The sequence below is a fragment of the Typopeltis vanoorti genome, chromosome 4 (assembly GCF_054136105.1).
Source record: "Typopeltis vanoorti isolate ZY-2024b chromosome 4, IOZ_Tvanoo_1.0, whole genome shotgun sequence".
In the NCBI taxonomy this organism is placed as follows: Eukaryota; Metazoa; Arthropoda; class Arachnida; order Uropygi; family Thelyphonidae; genus Typopeltis; species Typopeltis vanoorti.
In genome coordinates, this window is record NC_143552.1 from 21,010,826 (window position 1) to 21,038,271 (window position 27,446).

The window sequence follows — 27,446 nt, forward strand, 5'->3', positions numbered from 1 at the left end:
AAACTAACTTAACCTAACCTACGCTGTTATAATTTCTATTGAGAATGAAAACCTATATATAAAACTTATAAACATGTTTTTATTACATTTACCAGACTCCTCTAAGAATTATTCACTTTAACCGTTGATAATTAAATAACGGTTAAAGTGATTAATTCTTGTAAATTATTCACTTTAACCAGTAATTATTAATAATAACGGGATTTATCACTTTAACCGTAACATATATACATCACCATGCTTTTATTAACAAAACAGTATTGACTTATATACATTCAAATTTTAATAAAGTAAAGCCATAAATTTATGTTGCCATTTGAGTTTTGCAAAGAGGTTGTGCAAACTCTTAGTAACCTTTTCAGTTTTTTTTTTCCCCATGTGTTTATAATCTATTACTACATGGGCCATTCGGGGGTACCCGAAAAATAATCAGTAACGGCAGAAAAACAAGTAAAGTAAACAAAATGCAAAACATTAGTTATGGAACAGTAAATGTCAGTATTTAAAAACAGCTATTTGAAAAACAAGGGGTAGTACAATTTATAGAAATGGGTTTAAAAGGGATACAAATGGAAAAAGGTTGGGGACCATTGATCTAGATGGTGTATTTTTAACTGACCACTCAAAGGGTTAATACATGTGGAAATATTTATGAAAATATTCCTGAAATCCTAGATTTGAACAGCTTTTATTTGCATCTATGAAAGCTCATATAATTGGCAATTTTTTTAATCTCTAATTGAATTTCTCATGAAATCTAAAAAAAAAATCAGAAACCTTATCACTTAAAATGTTAATTAATCTTTGATTACTGATTGTATGCCTGGTTTGCTTGATCATATGATATTTTTGCATAGTTTTTCATTTCATTTTTTTGCTTAGTATTACATATTATTTTCCATACTCTCACTTATTATTTTGATACTTACACTTACTCTTCATCTTCAGTTATTTTGCACAATGCTAATGTTTTTGCCTTTTTTCCCAGGGGAAATCTCTGGTCTTACCAGCACTAGTCCAGCCCAAGCAAGGTCGCCACCGCCACCTCTCTTGCCACCTACTCATCCTGTTTCAAATGGCTCTCTTCACTTTGAACCATCTGCTGCTGTAGCAGCAGTTACAGCAACTTCTAGTGCAACGAACCCTTTAACAGCTGTAATAGCCTCCAGTCCTCAAGCACCTCCAGTCTGTAGTCCTTCACCAGTACCCTCATCCACATCTCCTCCAGGTGGAGCTCAGCTACAACCCCAATTTCTTCAGAAGCGGGAGCCTTCAGTGCCCATTGCTAGCCGAGAGACCAGTCATCATGTGAAGGTGGTCAACCATACACCCTTTCCAGCTTCCACTCTCATTGGAAACACCACTAGCAACAGCAAGTTCAACGGGCCAACATTTGTACCTAGCCATTGTGGTCCACCAGTGTCAAGTCATCTTACTTACAGCAACAACAATCCCAGTGTTACTTGTGGAATCTCAAAACCAGGCTTTCCATCAGCATGTCACCCAAATTATAACTGTGCTCCATCAGTTACTGTTACTAAGCCTTTTGTACCATCAAGTCAGTTGAACCACAGTAACGCACCCACAGTCACTAGTGCAAATTCAAAATTGCCATATGTGCCATCACATCACAGTTATAGTGGTACTCCTTCAGTTACTGTTGCAAATTCCAAATCAGGTATACCACCAAGCCACGTGAACTTCAACAGCGTGCCCACTGGTGTTGCCACTACTACCACAACTAACACTGTAGCCCACAGCAAAACAACATTTGTTCCTCCAAATCATTTTAACTATAGCAGTATTCCTGCATCAGCCAGTACAACAAACAGTAAACAGTCTTTTTTAACATCAGGTCATTTAAACTGTAGCAGTACACCTACAGTCACAACTGTGCACTCCAAACCAGCATATGTATCACCTAACCATTTAAATTATACCAGTGGACCCTCAACAGCACGTGTACACACCAAGCCATCATTTGCTTCCAGTCCTCGACATTCTGCTGTTCCTCGTATTAATCTTTGTAATAATAGTAATAGTAATAATAATAATAGTGGTCCTCCACCTCCAGTATCTCAAGACAGGGCGTCTGTCTATAATTTTCCATTCTCTCCTACTCATCATCCTCATGCTTACACCCGGACACCATCTTCTCCGGTAACAGTACCATCCGTCCCTCTTCCATCTACATCATTATCATCATTGGTGGTTACTACGCCATCATCATCTCATGTTAATGCCAGCACTCGTGCCTCTGTTACATTGTCTTCATTAGCCGTCACTTCTGCACCATCTTCAATAATTGTTACTTCTGCACAGTCTTCCCACTGCAATTCCCACATACAGAGCTCCACTCCAACAGTGGTTAGTACCCCTCATCCCCATACTCCTACGCCTGGTAGGGACAGTTCCCATAGTAACAGTAGTCTCTCCAGCTTGAGTCAACTGAGCCAGTCACTTCATAGCAATTCAGTTAAGGACACTGCCAGGGAAGGAGCTAGCAGCCGAAGCAGAAGTAGTTCCAGGAATACCACCCCCTCCATTAATACAGGGTCATTGCCAGTGGCATCTACAGTTGTGCCCTGTTGTACTTACAGTGGTGCCACATATGGTGCTAGTAGCACTTTAACTAGTCTAGTTTTCTCAAAACCACACAGTTGGTCGAGGTAAGATATTCCCATAGGTATTTCAATGTGTTAAATTACTACTTTGTGGACCTCTGTTTCTTTAATATATCATGTATCTATAAACAAACAACCATTTTTTGCATAAGTAACATAGACATCTTTGAAGCATAATGTAGATTATGCTAGCACTTATTTCTTGCAAAATGGAAAGCATTAGATCACTCAAATTCCAGTGTTTTTTTACTTAATACTCAGTACTAAGTAAGCAAAAATCAGACCAATTTATTTTTTGGAAAACAGCAGCTACAGTTGTCATTAAAAAAAAAAAATAAATCAATAACTTAGAAGTATGAAAATACAAAAATCGAATTAATATGCGTCCATTTTAATGATTCAAGTATCACTCTCATGTCAGCTATCTCTCTCTCTCTCTCTCTCTCACACACACACACACACAAATGTTTTAGTTAACTCAGGCCTGCACAACTTGATTGTTTTTGAGGGCCAAACCCAACTTGAACCACCTGACCAAGGGCCAGATCACTTCAGACCTTGAATCTTAGACTAGTCCACTGCAGCTAAACTTAAGTAAATTTGTTAGTAGGTCTACAGTAAATACTAATTAATATGCATATTAAATTTTTTAGAGAGTTGCAATCATCATCATCAAATTCCTGACATGTACCCTCAATGGGTGTACAGGATATGATAATACTACATGAAAAATTTACATCATTACTAAATTCCTATCTACAATTTTCCTCCAAATCAGTCTGTCACTTGTCAAGACTCCAATATTATCATTATCAGATCTTATATTTCTATCATCTAAGGCACACTGTACCATATCAATCCATCTATATCTTGGTCTGCCTCTGGGTCGTTTTCCTGCCAACTTGGCAGAGAACACTTGTTTTGCTAATCTTTCCTCGCCCATTTTGTTTAAGTGACAAAACTGGTTTGAACACTGCCTTGTATACAGCTAATTTCGTGTTCTGACTAATTTCGCTCTTATTTGTTATGAATTTATTCAATTGACTTCCTACCATACTAGCTTTGTTGATTCTGTTGTCTGTTTCCACATTTAATTTACCATCTTCACTAAAAATCTTGCCTAAGTAGCTGAAATGTTTTACTTGTTCCACAGGTTCCCCGTTCACAACACAGTTGACATTTTCAACAATTCTACCTATTTTCATTGTCTTTGCCTTTTTAATGCTGACCTCCATACCATATCTATTACAACAGTTATATAATTTAGTCAGGGAATCTTGCAAACTTGTAGCGGATTTATTTAGAAGTATAACATCGTCCGCATAAAGCAAAGAGCTGACATTAACATCTCCAATTCTGATATAATGTTTAATACCACTTTCCTTCATAATGTGATCCATATAGATAATTAATAACAGAGGGGATAATGTACATCCTTGTCTCACACCAGATTTAACATTAAACCATCTTCCTGTACATCCTTCAATTCTAACTGCTGACTTACAACTCAAATACAGACTAATTATTGCTTGATATAATGCCCCATTGCCACCATATAACTGTAGCGTATTGAATAGCTTCTCTCTTGGCACCTTGTCATATGCCTTTTTCAAATCGACAATATGTCGATCTGGTCAGCTAGTTCCATTTCTTTGCCATTCAGGCTTCTCTTGTTGATAGTACCGATCTTTAACTGTGGTGATGTTGAGTTGGGGTGTGTTTTCAGATTTGTTCCAGTAACTGACTTTTCGCTGTTCGCCCTGGTTCCCTGGCAAAAACAACGGTGGCCTTATTTAACTGGGCGACGCCCCAGCCGGCATGAAATTTTGTCATGTTGTGCCATCATTTTTTTATTTTGGTTTAACCAATAAGAATACAATTTGGTTGGCTAAATCCCAAATTGCCAGCCCATCGTCGTTTGTTCACTATCCAGGTAGATACCCAACAGGGTGCACCACGAGAAGGTAAGGATTGGATATTAGGTCAGAAGCCCTGGTCGGTTCTTTACGTTCCTTTAAAGGCTATGTGGAGGTCTCCTCACAGTTATACAGCTTTTACCCTTAAGCACCCTAGAGAATTACAATTAAAATTATAATCAAAATTATTTACAAACAGATATAGCTGCAAAATTTCTCTATAGAGACTGCTTAAACATAAACACAAAGTTTACTAATAATTTCACTGAGAATATCACACTTTTTCTCATTGAAATATCAGTGACTGAATGTCACATTGTGACACATTGCATTTCTTTGTTGCCACTATTTTATCAAAGTATGGTGTCATGTTTGAAGTGGCTGTTCTTAATATGGCCTCTAAATTGATATCACTTAAAGATGAACGCTATTTGGTTTTGTTCAAGTTCATGACCGAAAATGTTTGTTCACAAGTATATGTGCTCCCAAACATACAAAATACTTGGTAGGCAGTATCCAACAAACTTTTAAATTTATTCTGATCCAGAAAAAATAAAACGCTTGTAAAGTACTCTCCCTATGCTTGACCGGATAGTTTTCAGAACACTGGAGATCAATAACTTCCATCTGGAGTTTGATACGTGTGAAGAGGCTTAAGTGCTGTGAGGACATCATGTTGGAGGCTTAATGGATTTTTTAACAACACTCAAAAAGAATTAAAATAGACTTTAATACTTCCTATATTTCGTCCTAGTCACTAGGACATCTACGGGGATTACAAAAAAATTAATGTAACATATGCACAAATAACAAACAATACTAAGCCCAACCACGTGGGTGACACTAAAGTCCTATCTAGGTAGAGCGCCCTCTAAGGGCAATCGTAGGTGGCCTGGAATGTAAGGTGGGAACTCTGGTGATGAGTGTTTCCCAAATCTTCGGAAGCTTAATGCACCCATATTTATTGAGATTTGGTTGGTTTTTGAGAGCAGCTGCTGCTTCTAAGAAGAGTCTCTCTTTCTAGAATTTGCTGTGGTGGAGCATGGTGGTTTTCTTCCATGATACTCTGTGGGTGGTGTCCAAAACATGGTCAGCCAAGCCTGAATGGCCATAGTTGTGTTTGAAGATGTAAGACTTGTGTTCCTCTAGACGGATGGATGCTGATCTGCCTGTCTGTCCAAAGTACGCCAGCTTACAGGAACAGGGTACTTTGTAAACTCCAGGCATAGAGAGAGGAGGGAGCTGATCTTTCGTAGAACGGATAAGGGTAGCCAGTTTGCGGTGGGGCTTATATGCTGTGTGTAGATTGTATTGTTTTAGTATCTTGGCTATTTTTTCAGATGTGCCATGGATGTAGGGTATGGTGATGGCATTTTTAAAATCTTGTTGACGAGAAGGAAGGGGAATGGGGGAAGAGTTGATTATTTTTTTGATACTGTGATCGTTGTAGCCATTGGAAAGGAAAGTGCTGTGTATGTGGTTAAGCTCATTAGTGAGGGCGGTTCCACTGGAACAAAGATTGTGGGCTCTTTTGGTAAGAGTTTTAATAATGCCATATTGTTGAGAGGGGTGGTGGTGGGAGAGTTTGTGAATGTATCTGCCTGTGTGTGTGGGTTTTCTGTATACGGTGAAGGTAAGTGTATCATTAGGCAGGCGTGTGACTAAGGTGTCTAGGAAGGGCAAACAATTGTTCTTTTCCTTTTCCATAGTGAACTGGATTCTTGGATGTAGACTATTGAGATGACTGAGGAAGGAGTCTAACGTGTCTGGGCCATGAGGCCAAATAGAGAACACATCATCTACATATCTTAGCCAGATAGAAGGTTTGAGTGGGGCTGAGTCTATGGCTCGTTTTTCGAAATCTTCCATATAGAAATTGGCAAGGGGGAGTGAGAGGGGGGAACCCATGGCAGTTCCCTCTATCTGCTTGTAAATTTTGTTGTTCCACGAGAAATATCCAGAGTTAATGGCAAAGGAAAAGAGATCTAAGATGTGAGAGGGAAAAACCTTTTCTAAGAGAGATAAGGTGTCAATTAAGGGAATATTGGTAAACAAACATCTTAGATCTCTTTTCCTTTGCCATTAACTCTGGATATTTCTCGTGGAACAACAAAATCTACAAGCAGATAGAGGGAACTGCCATGGGTTCCCCCCTCTCACCCCCCTTGCCAATTTCTATATGGAAGATTTCGAAAAACGAGCCATAGACTCAGCCCCACTCAAACCTTCTATCTGACTAAGATATGTAGATGATGTGTTCTCTATTTGGCCTCATGGCCCAGACACGTTAGACTCCTTCCTCAGTCATCTCAATAGTCTACATCCAAGAATCCAGTTCACTATGGAAAAGGAAAAGAACAATTGTTTGCCCTTCCTAGACACCTTAGTCACACGCCTGCCTAATGATACACTTACCTTCACCGTATACAGAAAACCCACACACACAGGCAGATACATTCACAAACTCTCCCACCACCACCCCTCTCAACAATATGGCATTATTAAAACTCTTCCCAAGAGAGCCCACAATCTTTGTTCCAGTGGAACCGCCCTCACTAATGAGCTTAACCACATACACAGCACTTTCCTTTCCAATGGCTACAACGATCACAGTATCAAAAAAATAATCAACTCCTCCCCCATTCCCCTTCCTTCTCGTCAACAAGATTTTAAAAATGCCATCACCATACCCTACATCCGTGGCACATCTGAAAAAATAGCCAAGATACTAAAACAATACAATCTACACACAGCATATAAGCCCCACCGCAAACTGGCTACCCTTATCCGTTCTACGAAAGATCAGCTCCCTCCTCTCTCTCTGCCTGGAGTTTACAAAGTACCCTGTTCCTGTAAGCTGGCGTACTTTGGACAGACAGGCAGATCAGCATCCATCCGTCTAGAGGAACACAAGTCTTACATCTTCAAACACAACTATGGCCATTCAGGCTTGGCTTGACCATGTTTTGGACACCACCCACAGAGTATCATGGAAGAAAACCACCATGCTCCACCACAGCAAATTCAAGAAAGAGAGACTTTTCTTAGAAGCAGCAGCTGCTCTCAAAAACCAACCAAATCTCAATAAATATGGGTGCATTAAGCTTCCGAAGATTTGGGAAACACTCATCACCAGAGTTCCCACCTTACATTCTAGGCCACCTACGACTGCCCTTAGAGGGTGCTCTACCTAGATAGGACTTTAGTGTCACCCACGTGGTTGGGCTTAGTATTGTTTGTTATTTGTGCATATGTTACATTAATTTTTTTGTAATCCCCGTAGATGTCCTAGTGACTAGGACGAAATATAGGAAGTATTAAAGTCTGTTAAAAAATCCATTAAGCCTCCAACATGATGGAGTTTGATAGGTAGATTTCCTGCTTTGACAGAAAATGGATCCTCAATCACTTTTATCCGGACTTCGTCTTCATTACTCAATGGCATTCTTTTCTGAAACTCCTCACTTAGAAGTGATATGTGCTTCTTATATTTTCCACCCACCATTGAATGATATTCTGATGGAATATTCTGTCGACAAGTTAAGAAATGTGACATATCCTCTTTAGCAAGTTGATTTTCAAACAAACTTAATTTCATTTTAAATGCCTTTATAAGAGACGTTAACTGAAAAACAAACTTATTTTTTCCTTGAAGCTGTAAGTTAAGGTCATTCAAGTGACCCAAAATGTCACACAAGAAAAATAAATCTTGATTCCATTCTTCATCCATTATTTCCGGGAATTTTTCCATATGTTCTTGAGATTCCAAAAATTCAACTAGTTCATTTTTTAGAGCGACAAAGCATGACAAAACTTAACTTGACCGTGGCTCAACCAATGTACATCAGTGATCCCCGTACTCGGCATCATTTTCTTCTAGAAACGCCTGAAACATTCTGTGTTTCAAACCCCGAGCTCGTACATAGTTGACCAGAGCAAATACTACTTTAATCACATGATCAAACTGGAAAACCTTTGAACCTTGCTGATGAATTAGGGTGAAATTTTGTCAATGGTTTACCTGCATACTGTTCAATAAATGTTACAGCACCAATATTTTTTCCACACATAGATGGGGTACCATCATTGCAAACTGCTATTAAATTCTTGAAATTTAAGGATAGTTTTTTGGTTACATGCATCTTTACAATTTCTGCGATCTCCTTTCCTGTTGTTCTTCCTTTCATTGAACACAAACCAGCAAGCTCCTCTGTCACCTCAAAATTCTCATTAATGCCTCTTACATATATTAAAAGCTGTGCAGTATCTTTCACGTCAGTACTCGCATCCATAGCAAGCGAATAATAGACAAATTCACTAGCCGATTTTTGCAGGTTATCTTTAAGATCCTTGGCAATATCAGCCACCCTGTGCTGACAAGTCATATGGGACAAACTGATATTTTCAAAATTATTTTTCTTATCAGGACACAATTGGAAATGGCAATCATCAGACACTTTTTTATCAACTCTCCCTCAGTAAATGATTTGCCAGCACAAACCATTTCTTGTGATGTTAAAGGGGGATGGTAAATCCCGTTTTATATTATAGCCGGATACGAAACTCGGATCGAAATCCATCGAATCCATAGAGTTTCATGCCGAAAAAACTATCGGTGAGCCCAAGTGCAAGTGATCATTTGGGTAGTACAACACCAGGACAACTCTAAGCAAAGGTGGAGCAAGCTCTGTCACTAACCTTAATATTTTCTCATAATGTAAAACACACCTCCTAAGAGATGTATATATACTGTTTTACATTATGAGAAGAGGTCACCACCCAGACCGGTTTCAACCTTTTTTTGAGGTCTCATCTCTGAGTAGGTAGACCTGGAATATCAAGGTTTTAAGTGAACCGAACTTACCTATACCTCTACTATAGAATTGCTGAACGCTGAACTGGTGTACTCCTATATTGTTATTACTACTATAATAAGCCAAAAAGCTATTTTACTGATGACATAAGTTAAGTTAAAAGGGGATGGTAAATCCCGTTTTATATTATGGGAATATCATAATATTCATTATGATATTATGACATCACAAGAAATACTTTTATAGTATTTCTTGTGATATTTTAAAGCTTACCTTTGTAGCAACTTGCATTTGCAGATGTCACTTTTTTAAAGGCTTGTTTGCTCACCGCTAAATACTTTAAATAACTTTGCTGCTTTTCACTTGCATCCGATTTGCCAAGGTTAGGATGTTTTGATTCAAAATGACGTCTCAGATTTTACTCTTTTGGCACAGTGATAGATTCCTGGCAAACAATGCACACTATTTTGCCCTTAAACAATGTAAAAAAATAATTGTTTGTCCACTCAGGGTTAAATGATCGATGTTCTGAATCTATTTTACGCTTTTTACTTAAGCTCATTGTGTCGAGATTGACAATATTAATTACAAAATACTAATAATGAAAAACTCGCAATAATGCAGGTTATGATAACAGTTATGTAATGTATTGCTCCAGCTACAACCAACCACTACACTGCCAAAGCCAGTCAAGGCACGGCCTACTTTGTGTAATACGATTTGTTCTCGTTCATAGACATCAAGTCGTTATCACGAAGATGTAAGTTTGAATTTCCTTGCAGCGACACTAGCTGTAAAAAAAACCTCTAAGCGAAGAACAGTGATCAGAGCTTATTCCATTTTTACCACGAGTTGCCTAGACTTGTACTACTTTACGAGTCACCTAGACTTGCAATACATGCAGGTGCAAACTTGACTTATTTGTCTGCTTTCTTACTTGGGAAATGGAGTAAAACCAGGCTTAAAATAGCTTGGCATCTTTAACATGTAATAATTTGTTATTAAATACGACAGTGAGAACAAATGCAATTTATTGTCGAGTTGAAAGAAACATGATTGTGACATTAATTGCATGAACGTAAACATGCAGAGTCTTAGGAAAAATTTAATTCAAATTGTCTAATTTCATATTCTCCATATGATTAATTAATTTCAATCAGGCAGACGGGCCAAAATAAATAGAATTGCGGGCTGCCCGCAGGCCGTATGTTGTGTAGGCCTGAGTTAACTGTTCATAAAAATGCATTGGGGGGGGGGTATAGAAGTTACAGGGAATTGCCCACTGCGCTTCACACAGCTTCATAAAACATCTCTTTCCATTCCCATTTTCCCCTTGTATGTTAGGCTTAATGGGCTGGCATGACCAAGTAATTTCTCTGAAACCTAATTAATACTCCGATAGGATAGTTAATCCTGTCTGCAAAAACTTTCTGTGTGGCTATTAATTGTTGTATTGTTGTGACCATTTGCCTGTTTTAGAGTTCCTGGAAGGAACAACTCTGCCCTCCATATGAGACTGGCTAACTCCTAATAAAATAACTTTACTACTGAAGGATAAAGGACCCAGGTTTTACTGCCAGCCAAAAGGCTTCATCAAACCGACTGAGCTGCAGTGGCTCCTGTAACTTCTTGTTTAGAATGAAAATACTTCTTTGAAAGTCTCTAGTGAATATTTGCAATTTCAAAAGAGAATAAATGGACTCAAAACTTCTGAGTTTGGCAACTTGGTTATACAGAAGTGTTGTTGATCTGACTGACTTTCTTTATAATCTGCAGTTGATTTTCTACTTTGAAAGCTGGCCAGCTTTAACAGCATATCATTTTTAGCATATAAGATATGCTAAAAATAATGATTTCGTGGCATGCTACAAAATTGTTACATGTATGTTATATGTGTCATGTATGCATCTCATGTGTTAAAGTGCCACAAAATTGTTACATGCATGTTACATGTGGCATGTACACATCCAGTGTGTTTAAAGTGTGGCAGGTAAGGAATGGGAATGTATATGTATGCATTAAAGGCAGTGAGAAGCATTGGGCGACGTTTCGATTTTGGGATTCGGCAGCATTAGAAACAATGTTTCAGAAATGTTGAGTGCTGACTTATGGATACCAGTAGCATGTTAGAGAGTGAAGAGCACATGAAAGATATGTCTATGGATTTGACCATGGGCAAAGTGGCAGGAGAAGATGTTCTGTCTGATTGCTGTGATTGTGCGAATGAATGTAAGGTGAATGCAGCATGTGTAGAGAGAGAGAGAAATTGAACTACTGAGACAGGAGGCTGAATGAAAAGATTAGGAGGCTGAAAAGATTGGTTAGTGCAGGGAGAACGAGAGCAGGTATGAGAAGAAGCCAAGAAAACTGGGGATACAGGATAAGAGAGGAGGGAACAGGAGAAAGTCTTGTGTGAGAGCAAGGAATGGAGAGATGAGAGGAAGGAGACAGGACACAGATTCGAAGCATAAAGGGTAAGGGATGTCAGTGGGAGACGAATAAAGCTGTTTGGGATGTCATGTATGGAGATTTGATGATCCAGGGTGTGGCCAGAGAATTTCTTGCCAGGAGGAACAATAGAGAGTTTAGCAATGAAGTGAGGTGAAAATGTAGAGGAGATGATTGTGATGTTTAGTACGAATGACCTGATAGATAACATCAATCATGGATCAAGAAATTTGTGATTGACTTTAGGGATAGTGCAGCAGATATATATCAGAGGAAAGATAGCGAGTGCATTGCCTTAGTATACTAATAGCAGAGAAGAGCATTGATAATGAATGAAATGATGATGAGAAGTTTTAGGAAGAGAGGTCTGGAATATGTGGATGCATTGAGTGCACTTGAGGATAGAAAAGGAGGTGTATGAAAGATGGATTACATTTGAACACAGAAGGATGCATATATTTGGAAAGACTATTGTTTTCTGGACAGATGAGTGTATTAGGGCATGGAAACTAGAATTACAAGGGTAGAACATAGCAGGGATGCCTCATGTGAGGATAGTGGCTTGCAAAATAAGAGATGTATGCTGTATTGTGGAGCCATGTGGGATATGCAGGGAGTAATAACAGCTATACAAATACTAGCAGTGCACTGATTTTTATGTATACAAATGAGAGGAGCATTAGGAATAAAGAGAATGAGTTTGTGTCATTGACTGACTTAGTCTCTTCAAAGATTGTTGTCATCAGTGAAATTAGGTTAACTGATCTGGATGAGTTTAAGGAGTGGTAAGATAGACTTTGTTGTCTACTGTTAAACTCCCACAATAAGTTTTATGACTCGTGGATGTCAGGAAAATAATAATCTCAGTGTGTAAGAATTCTCACTGTAATTCCATTTATATACAGAGCTTCACTCTAACAGTGGTTACTACCCATCATCCTCATACTGTAATAGCCATAACGTAATATATCATACAATATATGAAATGTTTTTTATCATCAGATTCCTGATATTTATCCTTGAGGGATATACCAAATATTACAATAGCTTTTGCAACTGAATGATTAAGCTTAAATTATTACAAACTTCTTGTCAGTAATTTTCCTGAAAATAAGTCAGTTATTTGTTAGATCTACAATATTGTAAGATCTTATATTTAGGTTTCCTAACGCACTTCTTACTGCACACACCTAGATCTTGGTCTTACTCACAGTCTTTATCCTGCTGTCGCAGCACAATCATCTGCTTTCCTAACCTCTTCCAGTCGCATCATAAAATGTATCTCCATTTCAAATTATCTCTGTGCACACATTTTTGAATGCTAATAATGTCAATTTCTTTTCTAATATCTTAATTTTTAATATATTTCAATCTTTCATGTCATTTTCACTCCTACCCCCATACATTCTTATTTTATTCTGTTATTACTTTTCAAATTTAATTTGCCATCTTCACCGAAAACTGTACAGAAATATTTTGTGTACTTGATTGATTCTCCATTCACATTACAGTTGATATTCTCATATTGCTGCATATTTTCGTATTTTTTAGCTTTTTATTTCTGTTTTCTGTGCCAAATTTGTTACAGCACTTATTCAATTTAATTATAACATGAGTTGAATATTTCTGGTTATGATGTGTGGTTTAATGTTGTTTTCCTTCATAATATATTCCATATAGTGAACAATATTAGATAGATAGTGTCTACCCTTGTCTTACACTTGATTTTTCATCACATCATCTTCCTCTTCTTTTTTTCTTCTATCATGTTGGAGGCTTAATGGATTTTTTAAAACACTCAAAAAGGATTAAAATAGAATTTAATACTTCCTATATTTCGTCCTAGTCACTAGGACATCTACGGGGATTACAAAAACAATTAATGTAACATATACACAAATAAGAGCCCACAATCTTTGTTCCAGTGGAACCACCCTCACTACTGAGCTTAACCACATACACAGCACTTTCCTCTTCAATGGCTACAGCGATCACAGTATCAAAAAAATAATCAGTTTCTCCTCCATTCCCCGTCCTTCTCGTCAACAAGATTTTAAAAATGCCATCACCATACCCTACATCCATGGCGCATCCGAAAAAATAGCCGAGATTCTAAAAAAGTACAACCTACACATAGCATATAAGCCCCACCGCAAACTTGCTTCCCTTATCCGTTCTACGAAAGATCAGCTCCCTCCTCTCTCTATGCCTGGAGTTTACAAAGTACCCTGTTCCTGTAAGCTGGCGTACTTTGGACAGACAGGCAGATCAGCATCCATCCGCCTAGAGGAACACAAGTCTTGCATCTGTAAACACAACTATGGTCATTCAGGCTTGGCTGACCATGTTTTGGACACCACCCACAGGGTATCATGGAAGAAAACCACCATGCTCCACCACAGCAAATTCAAGAAAGAGAGACTTTTCTTAGAAGCAGCAGCAGCTCTCAGAAACCAACCAAATCTTAATAAATACGGTTGCATTAAGCTTCCAAAGATTTGGTAAACACTCATCACCAGAGGTCCCACCTTACATTCCAGGCCACTTACTACCGCCCTTAGAGGGTGCTCCACCTAGATAGGACTTTAGTGTCACCCACGTGGTTGGGCTTAGTATTGTATGATATTTGTGTACATGTTACATTAGTTGTTTTTGTAATCCCCATAGATGTCCTAGTGACTAGGATGAAATATAGGAAGTATTAAATTTTATTTTGATCCTTTTTGAGTGTTGTAAAAAATCGATTAAGCCTCCAACATGATGTCCTCACAGCACTTAAGCCTCTACACACGAATTTTTCTCTTCTAACTGTTGAGTTACAACTTATTATTATTATTACGGGCAACTCCAAGGAGTCCTTAGACTCATCGAGGGAGGCCCTAAATATCGTGTCAAGAACAATTATTAACATCCACGCAGTATCTATCATACTTTGCCTTGAACTCATTCACAGTCATGGCACCCACAACAGACTCTGGCAGCTTATTCCACTCATTCACCACTCTCCAAGTAAAAAACCTAGTTCTAACACTCTTGCTAACCACACTCTTGCCCAGCTTCCATGTATGGCCCCTAGTCCTCACACCATCAGTCCAGTTCTGAAAAATATCCTCTGAATTAATCTTATAGAAATTCTTCAGTAATTTGAATGTCTCAATCATATCACCCCTTTTCTGCCTATCAACCAATTTCTGCAACCCACAAATCTTCAACCTGTTCTCATAAGGTTCATTCCATAGACCTGCTATCATCTTGGTCACTTGCCTCTGGATCCTCTCCACCTCCTTCCCATCAAGAAGAAACCTTGGCGCCCAGATCTGGGCACAGTAGTCAAGATGGGGTATATCAAGGCTCGATACAGAGGAACAATAACTTGCTTGTCTCTGCTAGTCAAAGTATTCTTCAGTAACCAAGTGATTTGATGAGCTGATTTAGCCACTTTTGCAATGTGCCCCCTAAGCTTCAACTCCCTATCCACGAAAACTCCCAAATCCCTGACCTCATCAATCTCCTGGAGTACAGTTCCACCAATTTGATATAATGCTGCTAATCTTTTCACCCCAAAATGCATAACCTTACACGTTGCCACATTAAATTGATAGCCATTCTCCTTAGCCCAGTCCTCCAATCTATCCAAATCATCCTGAAAATTTTGACATCATGTGCATTCACTATTGCTCTACCCAACTTTGCATCATCAGCAAACAAATGAACAGTTCCTCTGAGATCCTTTCCTATAACTTAAATATAGACTTTTGTATTGCTTTTCATAATGCCACATTTACTCCATATAGTTCTAATGCTTTGAAGAGCTTTGCTCTAGTTACCTTGTCATAAGCCTTTTCCAGACCTATAAAACTTAAAACACATCAAAAATTTAATCCTGACAACCACTATTTTGCCTGAATTTAGTTTCTTCTTCCCAGGTTTCGCTTTCATAATTTTTCTTACCATATTCTCAGCAATGCATTGCATAAATCTTATCTGGAATTCTCAATAGAGAAAATTAGAAATTATTTTAATATTTTCAAGAATATCTTTATTTTTGTTGTTGTTGTTACCTTTATCATATCTGATTCCATTTCTAAACTATTTTAGTAGCCGTCAGAACATTTTGTCACTGTCCACCATAATGTTTATATACTTTTACATATAGCTTATCCTTCTTACAGTTTTCTTTATATTCACTCAGGTTTACTTGCTATGAAATTTTGATACACTTTCTTCATTTCTGGGACTATCTCTTAACTCCTTGAGTCCACCATGTAGTTCAGGTTGGTCAGTCCTTGCAAACACCTTCACTGTGCTCTGTAGCTGAATCAGTCAAATGTTTTCTTCAGTTTGCCACTGTATTTCCAAAGTTTGATTCTTGAAATTCAAAATTTGATTATTGTTTCCAAATTATCATTTTTTTCTTCTGTAATAGTAAATTTGAGTATGCAGTTCATTACATGAAAATGATATTCATGTCTATACTGCTCAAATCTAAATGATCACTTCCTGTTTCATATCCCTTGTATACACTTTTTTCCTGAGTCTATAAAGATATGACTGTCACCAATAATATAGTCAGTAAAACTCCCCCCCCCCCCTCCCCATGTATTTTTTCCATGTGATTTTGTGCATATCTTTATTTTGGAACATAGTATAGTCATTAGTAATGACTTATCCATGTCTTGAACAGAAATTCAGTAGGTACTTACCATTATTATTAGCTTTGCTCATTTCTACAAATTTTTCCAAAAACACGTCTAGTAAAGGTGGATCTCCAAGGAGACCCATCTTTTTTTTTATGTACGCTGCCTTCTCTAACATCTTGAAACTCCTCCACTTTTTTCTTAGTATTCCTGTTTGTCGCACTGTAAGGCATAAATCAATGTCATTGTCCAATTTTTTATTTTCAAATTTGTGCACATCATTCTAAATTGCTTACTGTTCAAGAAGTTTGTCTTCATATTAATGTTGAGTTATAACCATTACTCCCTCTTTTCTCTGATAGATCACATGAAAAAAATATTGAATTACTTAAGCAATCTAATATTTTTTATGTGACCTGCAATTATTTGATTTTTGTTATTTTTCAGAAATAGACATTTTAGCTATTATAATGGAAATAATGAAAACAAATTATCATTTTCAGACCCAGTGAAGTTAGATTTAGTCTCTGTCATCTTCACTGGCTGCTGACAAGTATAATTCTGTAATTCAAGAGTTTCCTTTGTCATAATTAATCTGATGTCTTACTATCACAACTCTGTTGTTCTACATGTAAACTGTATGCATAGTTTGCTCTACACAGTATTCCTGACAAAATGAATATTATTATTACCCAAGACCCCATGGAGTCAAAGACTCATCTAGGAGGTCCTTTTATCAAACACACACACAGCTCATCATACCATGCTTTAAACACACTCAAATTCCCTGCAGACACCACACTCTCAGGCAAGGCATTCCAATCATTCACATCTTGCAAGAAAAAACCTGCTTCTCACTCGCCTACTCACACACCCTCTTCATACAGTTTCCAGGGATGACCTCTGGTTCTCCCCTGATCTCCCACTATTTTCTGTAGACCCTCTCCAGCATTGATCCTATAATAATCTCTTAATAATTTGTAGGTCTCTATTATATCTCCCCTCTTCCTCCTGTCCACCAGACTCTGCAAGTTGCATCTTCTCAATCTTTCCTCATACTCGACATTCCAGAGGTTAGAAACTACCTTAGTCAGTCACCTCTGAACCCTTTCCAACATCTCTTCATCCTTCTGAAAACCAGGTGACCGAATATGAGCACAATAGTCCATGTGTGGCCTAATCAAAGCCTTATACAATGAAACAAGAATCTCCCTACTTCTACAAGTCAGTGTCTTCCTTATCATTTCCAGAAGCCTTTGTGTTGTCTTCACAATTTTGGCTTTGTGTCCCCTAAATTTCAGATCTTTATCCATTAGCACCCCCAGATCTCTTATTTCCTCCACTTCTGACAATATATCCTCACCAAGCATAAATTCTACATCCCATTTTTATTTTCTAAATTTTAAAACCTTACATTTTGCAACATTGAACTCGCATCTCCATTCACTCAATTTATTCGACTCTTCTTTAACTCCATACAAATCTTCACCAATATCATTAATATACATGTTAAACAGCAATGGCTCTAAAACAGACCCCTGAGGCACACCACTAGTAACTTTCCTGTTCCTGGATATCGCTCCCCCATACACAACTTGTTGATACCTATCAGATAGCTAATCTCCAATCCAATGTACCAATCTAATATCCAACCCCATCCACTCTAGCTTGACTATCAACTTATCATGCAGTAATCTATCAAAAGCCTTTGCCAAATCTAAGTATATTACTGTGTATCCTTCTCCTCTGTCCATGGAAGCAGTCACCTTATTGTAATAAGTAAGTAGATTATTAAAACATGACCTCCCTTTAGCAAATCGATGCTGTCCATCACAGATAATACCATTGTTGTCAACCCAATTCTGAATCTTAGTTCTCACAAGCTTCTCCAACAACTTAACTGCAACACCTGACACACAGATAGGCCTATAGTTTGATGCTTGAGTTCGATCACCTCCTTTATGAAGTGGCACAATCTTGCCCTCCTTCCACTCCTTAGGAACTTGACCCAGTTCAAGACTCATTTTAAGAAATTATGTCGAAGCCAGTGTCAACTCCCTGGCACATTCCTTCAGAATATGTGGTGATATATTATCAAGTCCCATAATCTTATTTACATCTAGTTGGCTCAACTCCCCATACACCTCTTGCTCACTTACAGTCAGTCTCTCTTTCCCATCATCAACTGCTCTCAATCTCTCCATGAAGTCACTTTCACAAGATTGAAAGACCTTTATGAACTGCTCACTCCACCACTCCAAGTATCTCCACTACACCTTCTGCAACAGCTGTCTTTATACCATTTTCTCCGATCAGTGTCATCCTTCCATAATCATTCTTTCTTTTGCTGGCTACATATCAAAAGAACTCTCTAGGATTCTTTTTGATTTCATTAGCTAACTGCTGTTCATACCTCTTTAGCTACCCTCACCAACCAAGTAAGTAGTTGGTGAGGGTAGCTAAACCCACCTTGCCTGGTCTTTGTAGTCCTCATGAAATTGGTTATTTCTACTTCTCTTATGCTGCCTCCATAATGCCCTTTTTCTCTGTATCGCATGCTTAATCTCTTTATTCATCCATTTCACAACCACCTTATTTAACCTTCTCGCCCTTGGAATACATTTAGACATTGCATCTACTAGATAGTTTTTGAAAATCCCCCAAGAATATGTTACATTCCACCTGTCATAATCCATTTGGTCAACCCAAACTTTAAAACATAGTTAATGGCCACATCTATCTGCTGTAGTTTGCATCTTAATTCACTTTGACAACATTATAGATGCTTGAACAATATTGATCAGTATTGATAGTTTGCATTTGTGGCTCTGCATATAGAGGAGAAAATACAACATATGTCAGTGATGACATAGTGGTGAACAGTAGCATTTGTAATTAATTGATGAAGACATATCAGAACCTGGAAAAATTACTTATTGGTATGGGACCTAATGAAGAGTCAGGGAAACTACATCATCAAGGGAGGAATAGGAAAATTCTGTGTGAAAGTTCAGCTATGGTATTCAAATGTGATAAAGATATGAATGGCTTCGAACATGGATATGTATCTGGTAAAGGGGTGGATATATACTTTAGGTTCAGACCCTTTGGGTATGTATGAGGAGGGAAAAGATAAAATTCTACAACAAGGCCAAATAGATTATCATCTGTTCAATGGGCATCCGCAGATGCCGTACGATCACTCCAATGCTCAGTAATTGCCACACCAGTGCTTGCCATGTAGTCCTGCTTTTTTGGAGGCTTCAACTCTCTGAAGATTAGTCACTCCACACACACACACACACACACCATCCATCCATCCATCTCATTGACAGTCTACCATTTCCTGTTTTTCCAGGAACTTTACCTTCTATTACTGTTCTGAGAAGTCCTCGTTCCATCCTTTTAATGTGTCCAAAATATTTTAACATTCTTTTTTCAATATCCTTAAGGACCCTTAAAGTTCTACTGATCTTTTCTGACTCCCATTAATTTGTATGCCTTTCAGTATATGATATCCTCAGCAGCTTTCTGTAACACCACATCTCAAAAGCTGCTCAAAAGAAAAGGACATAATTTATTATGTCCTTTTCTTATCTGACTTCTTTAGATTCAGGTCTCACATCCATAAGTCACTGTTGGAAAAACAACTGCACCCAAAATCCTCAACTTGATTCCCATTGAGATAGATCCATCCTTCCAGATTTTAGGCAAGTCTCTGACTGTTGTTTTAGCCATTCCTAATCTTCTTCTGATGTCTTCTGAACAACAATTCTTCACATTAGTAATGGATCCCAGGTACTCAAATTTGCTGTCTTCCTCTATTCTTTCTTCATTAAGGACCACTTGTTTCTCAAGAGCTTTCCTATTTTCCTTTGAGAACCATAATCTTTGTCTTACTAGGATTGAGTTGAAGTCCTCTGTTATTGCTGATCTTGTTAACTTTATCAAGAATTTGCCCTAGTTCTTGCTTGTCATTACAGAGGAGCAGTACCATCGACAAGGTGTAGCGTAGAGGCAGCCTGCCTCACGGTGCGGCTTAACCACGTCGGCGTCAATACGGATAAAATACATCACTCCTCTATACTTCGTATCCATCATATATTTCAATGTAATATCAATGGCATTACAATTTTAATATGCACTTCACATCCATGGTAACCTGGACATATATATATATACGGCCGGTTGTGTGGTTAATAAGGGCGCTCATTCAGCCATATTGCGGTAGGCACCATTGCTATGCTAACAATTTCTGTTAGCGTAGCAAGTGTGAAAAGAAGTTTTTCTAAGAAGCAACTATATCGATAGAGGCAGACATAGCTTATAATTTAAATTTAGAAGAGCTTATAAACAGTTTTATTGTGCGATATCCCATTGAGCAAACATTTAATTAATATTATTATGTAATTGTTTTGCATTAATGTTTCTCTTGTAATAAAAACAAAATAGCAATTGAAGATTTTCTTATATTTTCTTATATAATGCAAAGATAAGCAGGGCACTCATGGATGCTACTGATCCATCAGGGGCAATATTTAATTGTTTGCCTCAGGGCACGGTCTAATCTGGCAATGGCCCTGCAGAGGAGTATAGTATCATCAGCATACCTCAGATTACCAATCAATCTATTGTCCATCTTAATTCCTGTCTTGAGCTCATCCAATGCTACACACATGATGTCCTCAGCATATATACTAAACAAGTGAGGAGCAAGTAAACATCCTTGCCTAACTCTCTTTCCAACCTGAAGCCAATCAGTTAATCTAACACCTGTTCTTACTGTGGCTTCTTGCTCCCTGTACAAGTTGGCTATCAACCTGCTAGTGTGTTGAGAAAAACCCATTTTTTTGTTACTTTCAGTTTCACATAACACAGTCAAGAGCTTTAGAGTAGTCTAAGAAACACATTACCAGAGGGAGTCTAAATTTGTTATATTTTTCTGATCTGTCTAAGGCAAAGGATCTGATCATAGATTGCATATCTAATTATAAGAATAGGCTAGGTGGTAATTTATTATGTCTATACACAAATTCCAGGAGCATCAGAAACAAAGGGATTGAGTTTGTTTCTTTATTGAATACAATATGCCTTAGATTGTTGACATTAGTGAAAGCTAGTTATGGTAACGGGGACTGAGTGTTATTATTATTATCCCAAGACCTCATGGAGTCAAAGACTTATCTGGGAGGGCTTTTTATCACACACACACAGCTCATCATAGCGTGCCTTGAACACATTCAAACTCCTTGCAGACACCACACTCTCAGGCAAGGCATTCCAATCATTCACAACTCTGCATGAAAAAAACCTGCCTCTCACTCCCCTACTCACACCCTCTTTATACAGTTTCCAGGTATGACCTCTGGTTCTCCTCCCCCAATCTCCCACTATTTTTTGTAGAACTTCTCTAGCATTGAACCTATAACAACCCCTTACCAACTTGTAGGTCTCTATCATATTTCCCCTCTTCTTCCTGTCCACCAGACTCTGCAAATTCCATCTTCTCAATCTTTCCTCATACTCAATATTCCAGAGGTTAGAAACTACCTTAGTCAATTGCCTTTGGACCCTTTCCAACATCTCTTCATCCTTCTGAAAACAAGATGACCAAATCTGGGCCAATAGTCCATGTGTGGCCTAAGATTTTCTTATATTTTCTTATGTAATGCAAAGATAAGCAGGGCAGTCATTAGTGAAATTATTATGCTACTGAGCCATCAGGGGCAATATTTAATTGTTTGCCTCAGGGCACGATCTAATCTGGCGATGGCCCTGCAGAGGAGTACGGTATCATCAGCATACCTCAGATTACTGATCAATCTATCACCCATCCTAATTTCTGTCTTCAGCTCATCCAATGCTACACACATGATGTCCTCAGCATATATACTAAACAAGTGAGGAGAAAAGTAAACATCCTTGCCTAACTCTCTTTCCAACCTCAAGTTAATCAGTTAATCCAACACCTGTTCTTACTGTGGCTTCTTGCTCCCTGTACAAGTTGGCTATAAATGTGATAGTGTTTGTGTTGAGAAAAACCCATTCTTTTCGTTACTTTCAGTTTCACATGCTGAACACAGCCAGAACTGTGTCTAGTATGTGATATATACAATATATCTTCTGTATATGATATTTCTGTATGTGATATATGCGATATATTCTGTTATATACAATGGAACAAGAATCTCCCTACTTCTACAAGTCAGTGTCCTTTGCATCATTCCCAGAAGCCTTTGTGTTGTCTTCACAATTTTGGCTGTGTCCCCTAAATTTCAGATCCTTATCCATTATCACCCCCAGATCTCTTATTTCTTCCACCTCCAACAGTATATCCTCACCATGCATAAATTCTGCATCCCAATTTTTTTTTTCCAAATTTTAAAACCTTACATTTTGCGACATTGAACTCGCATCCCTATTTCCGTGCCCAATCACTCAATTTATTCAAGTCTCCTTGTAAGGCCCCAACTTTGCATCATCTGCAAACAACTGAATATCTCCATTCAAATCCTCACCAATATCATTAATATACAAGTTAAACAGTAATGGCCCTAAAACAGACCCCTGAGGCACTCCACTTTCCTTTTCCTGGATATCACTCTCAATTTATCATGTGGTACGCTATCAAAAACCTTTGCGAAATCTAGGTATATTTCTGTGAATCCTTCTCCTCTGTCCAAGGAAGCGGCCACTTTATTGTAATAAGTAAGTAGATTAAAACTTGACCTCCCTTTAGCAAATCCATGCTGTCCATCAAAGATAATACCATTGTTGTCAACCCAACTCTGGATCCTAGCTCTCACAAGCTTCTCCAACAACTTAACCACAACATCTGACACACAGATAGGCCTATAGTTTGATGCTTGAGTTCGATCACCTCCTTTATGAAGTGGCACAATCTTGTCCTCCTTCCACTCCTTAGTAACTTGTCCGAGTGCAAGACTCGTATTAAAAAAAATATGTCAAGGCAGGTGTCAACTCCCTTGCACATTCTTTCAGAATATGTGATGATGTATTATCAAATCCCACACCCTTATTTACATCTAGGTTGCTCAACTCCCCATACACCTCTTGCTCACTTACATTCAGTCTCTCTTTCCCATCATCAACTGCCCTCAATCTCTCCATGAAGTCACACATTCACAAGATCGAAAGACCTTTATGAACTGCTCATTAAGTATCTCCACCACACATTATTCTATTTTCTATATAGTATAAAGCTGTCTTTATACTATTTTCTCCAATCAATGTCATTCTTCCATAATCATTCTTTCTTTTGCTGGCTGCATATCGAAAGAACTCCATAGGATTCTTTTTGGCTTCATTAGCTAACTGCTGTGCATACCTCTCTTTAGCTACTCTCACCAGCCAAGTCACCCTTCTTGCCTGGTCTTTGTAGACCTCATGAAATTAATTATTTCCACTTCTCTTATGCTGCCTCCACAATGCCCTTTTTCTCTGTATCGCATGCTTAATCTCTTTATTCATCCATTTCATGCCTACCTTATTTAACCTTCTCATCCTTAGAATACATTTAGACATTGCATCTACTAGATAGTTTTTTAAAATCCCCCAAGCTGCATTGATCTCTTTTCCAGCTGAGTAATGGGTATACTATTCTTAGAAATAACAGAAGAGATAGGAGAGGAGAGGAGAGGGAGTACTACTAATGATATCAGATGACTTAAGTTAGGATGAAACACAAGAAAACAGTGATGGTACAATGTCACATGTAGCAGTGAGTTTGAGGCTATGTTGTGTTAAGTGGAGACTAACAAAATGAAATATATGGTAGGGTTTTGCTACAGACCTGGCGACTCAGTTGTAGTGGACGAAGAAATTCATCACCATGGATACTAAATGAGTGATCATTATGTGTGACTGTAATTATCCAAACATTGATTGGTTAGCAGAAAAATCTCATGATAAGAACAAAGAGGAATTTATTGAATTGTTGAGAGACAACTTTCTCAAGCAGCATGTGAAAGAAAGAGCTCGAGGGCCAAGAGTTTTGGATTTGTTCATAGCATCAGAAGGGGTCTCTATTAGGAATACCACCAGTTGGTATGATCACGCTGTGCTTTTTTAGGAAGTATCTAATTATATTGATGTTCCAATTAGAACAGATTACATGCTGAACTACAAAGCTGGAAGTTATGATCATCTTAGGAGAATACTATCTTTGGTCCCACAGTATCAGTTACTGAATGGGAAATATGTCAACAATGCATGGGAATCTTTGAAAAAGTGTTTCAATGAGGTGATATCTGAATGTATCCCTAGTGTTCAAAGGATAAATATGTTGGGAGTGAAATGGTTGTGCAGCCTTACTAAGCAAGAGATCTGCAAAAAGAAGATGATGTGGAAAGTATATCATGAGAATAAGAGTGAAATATATAACCCGCAGGACAGAAAATTAATGAGTATTATGCAGAAAGCTAAATCAGAGTATGAAAAGAAATTGTCTATGCAAGCTAAAGGCAATCCAAAATAATTTTATTGTTATGCTGCAAGCAAAAAGAAAGAATGAATGTGGAAAAATAACTTTATTGAATGCAAATGGTACTCTCGTATCAGAAGCTAATTATTATCATTAGCTTCTGATAATAATAATAATTATTATTATTATTCGGGACACCTCCAAGGAGTCCGAAGACTCATCATAGAAGGATATCTACTGTACAACTCTCAGTCTCCACCACTACACTGAACCTCTACTACCAATCATCTACATCAACCATCTGCTGCCCACAACCACAACTAGTATTTTTTATCTGTAAATTGCGTGTGTTCTGAAGGGTTGATTTGTCTGTATGCAGGATGAAAAACCCGAGTTTCTGGAGGAAAAAAAACACTGCTACCTCCGTATGAGATCGGCTACCTCACTTTCAATTGAAAATGAGTGCTGAGTTTGCTAAAATATATCAACCAGGTGTATGCAACATGGTACGCAGTGCTTTTATTTATTTGTATAACTTGAGTCTCTGCTCTGGAATGATACCACAGGAATGGAAGGAATGTATGATAGTTCCATTGTACAAGGGTGGTGCAAAAACTGTTGTCTAACTACCGACCTATCAGTATCTCTGGTGTGGTAGTGAAGATTTTAGAGAAGTTGGTAAGAACTCACATACAGAAATGAGTAGACAAGCAAGCTATTCTCTAAAGGAGCAGCATGGGTTTAATAATGGAAGGTCATGTTTTAGCAATTTGTTGATATTTTATAAAAATACTATAGCTTAATTGGATAAAGGGAATGGATACACTATGATAATGTTGAATTTTGCTAAAGCATTTGATAGAATACCACACGAAAGACTGTTGTATAAACTGGAGAATATGAGATTAGGATATAAACTCTTGACTCAGATCAGTGGATGATTGACAGACAGATATCAAAAATGATATGTGGTGAGTCAGCTTAAATCTGACAGATTTAAGGTCACCAGTTGTGTACCTCAGGGTTCAGTCCTTTGGCCATTGCTCTTCAGTCATTAATGGCATTAGGAAAGGTCTAACAGGAGATGTGTAATTGTTTGCTGATAATTCAAAGATAAACAGGGCAGTCAGGGATGCTACTGATATCCAGCACCTACAAAATGATTTGAATAGGCTAGAAATTTGGGCAAACAAAAATGGCTGTCAGTTTAATTCGAGTAAGTGTAAAGTTATGCACTTTGGTCTGATGAGATTTCCATCGCACATTATATTAGCAACGTTATGCCACAAGAAACTGATGAGGCTAAGGTTCTTGGCATAACGGTGGATAGGAATTCAAAATTCAAAGATCACATAGCTAAAGTTGCAAATACAACTCAGAGGATAATCGCAATGTTGAAGCAAAACTCCTATCATATCATCCTTCTTTCTCCTGTTAACCAGAATCTGTAATCAACATACTCGTAATATGTCCTCATAACATAAATTCCATAGTCAAGATAATCTTTGTAACTCTTCTTTGCATTCTTTCCACAGCTTCTTTATCCCCTTGGAACCTCGGGAGACCAAATTTGTGCACAATAATTCAGGTGTGGTCTTATAAAGAGGCAAAATGACTTCCTTATCCTTAAATGTACATGTCAATGTAAGGTTAAGGAAGTTAGTTTGTCTCTTTATAAGTCTTCTTGATAATACCACACCTGAATTATTGTGCACAAATTTGGTCTCCCAGGTTCAAAGGGGATAAAGAAGCTGTGGAAAGGATGCAAGGAAAAGTTGCAAAGATTATCTTGACTATGGAATTTATATTATGAGGACAGATTGTGAATATGTTGATTACAGATTCTGGTTAACAAGAGAAAGAAGGGTGATATGATAGGCATCTATAAACTTTTGAATGGGTGTTATAGGATATCATCTGATAAAATTTTTTGTTATATGGAAGGTGGGGAGAGAACACGTGTTCATACATGGAGGTTAAGTTTGTTTGCAGTCAGGAAAGGGGTAAGAGCTAGGTTTTCCCCTCACCGAGCGGTAAGTGAGTGGAACAGTTTGTCTTTAGGGACAGTGAGTGCATCTAGCATGAATGAATTTAAGGGAAGGTATGACAGCTGGTTTGGGTGATTTATAGTCTCCCTCAATGAGTCCTTGATTCCCTGGAGGTCTTAGATAATAATATACATCAGTGGTAGTACACTTTTGTACCAACACTGATTTCCTCCAGACATCACACGTCTTTCAATATAATAAATAGCTTTATTATATTTGAAAGTTCTGTTTTTGTTATATGTTATGTGATGACTGAACTTCTGTAGTTGCATTTAATTATGCCATTCTCTATGAGATCTGTGATTGAGAGTTATTCAAGAATTAAAACATTATTCAAAAATTAGCCTGTTTAACTCAGTGGAAGTGGCATGCCATCCATGGCTAGATCACCCAAAGAAAGAGCATCCCAAGTTAGTCAATCTCAGGCATGGGCAAGCAGGTTTTTTCTCCCAGAAACTCAAGAAAATTGGCCATAGAACCTACACTATTTTCAGACAGTAAACATAGTGTTAGGAT

The 27,446-nt window shown here is 37.9% G+C and overlaps 1 protein-coding gene across 1 annotated transcript in view; it reads left to right on the forward strand.

Annotated features, from left to right (window-relative positions):
- The window catches only part of LOC150107152 (uncharacterized), an 868,219-nt gene that overhangs the window by 639,176 nt on the left and 201,597 nt on the right, over positions 1-27,446 (forward strand). The window contains exon 7 of the mRNA XM_090391665.1: positions 989-2,669. Coding sequence (XP_090247791.1) covers positions 989-2,669 — 1,681 coding nt within the window. The remainder of the gene's footprint in view (positions 1-988; positions 2,670-27,446) is intronic.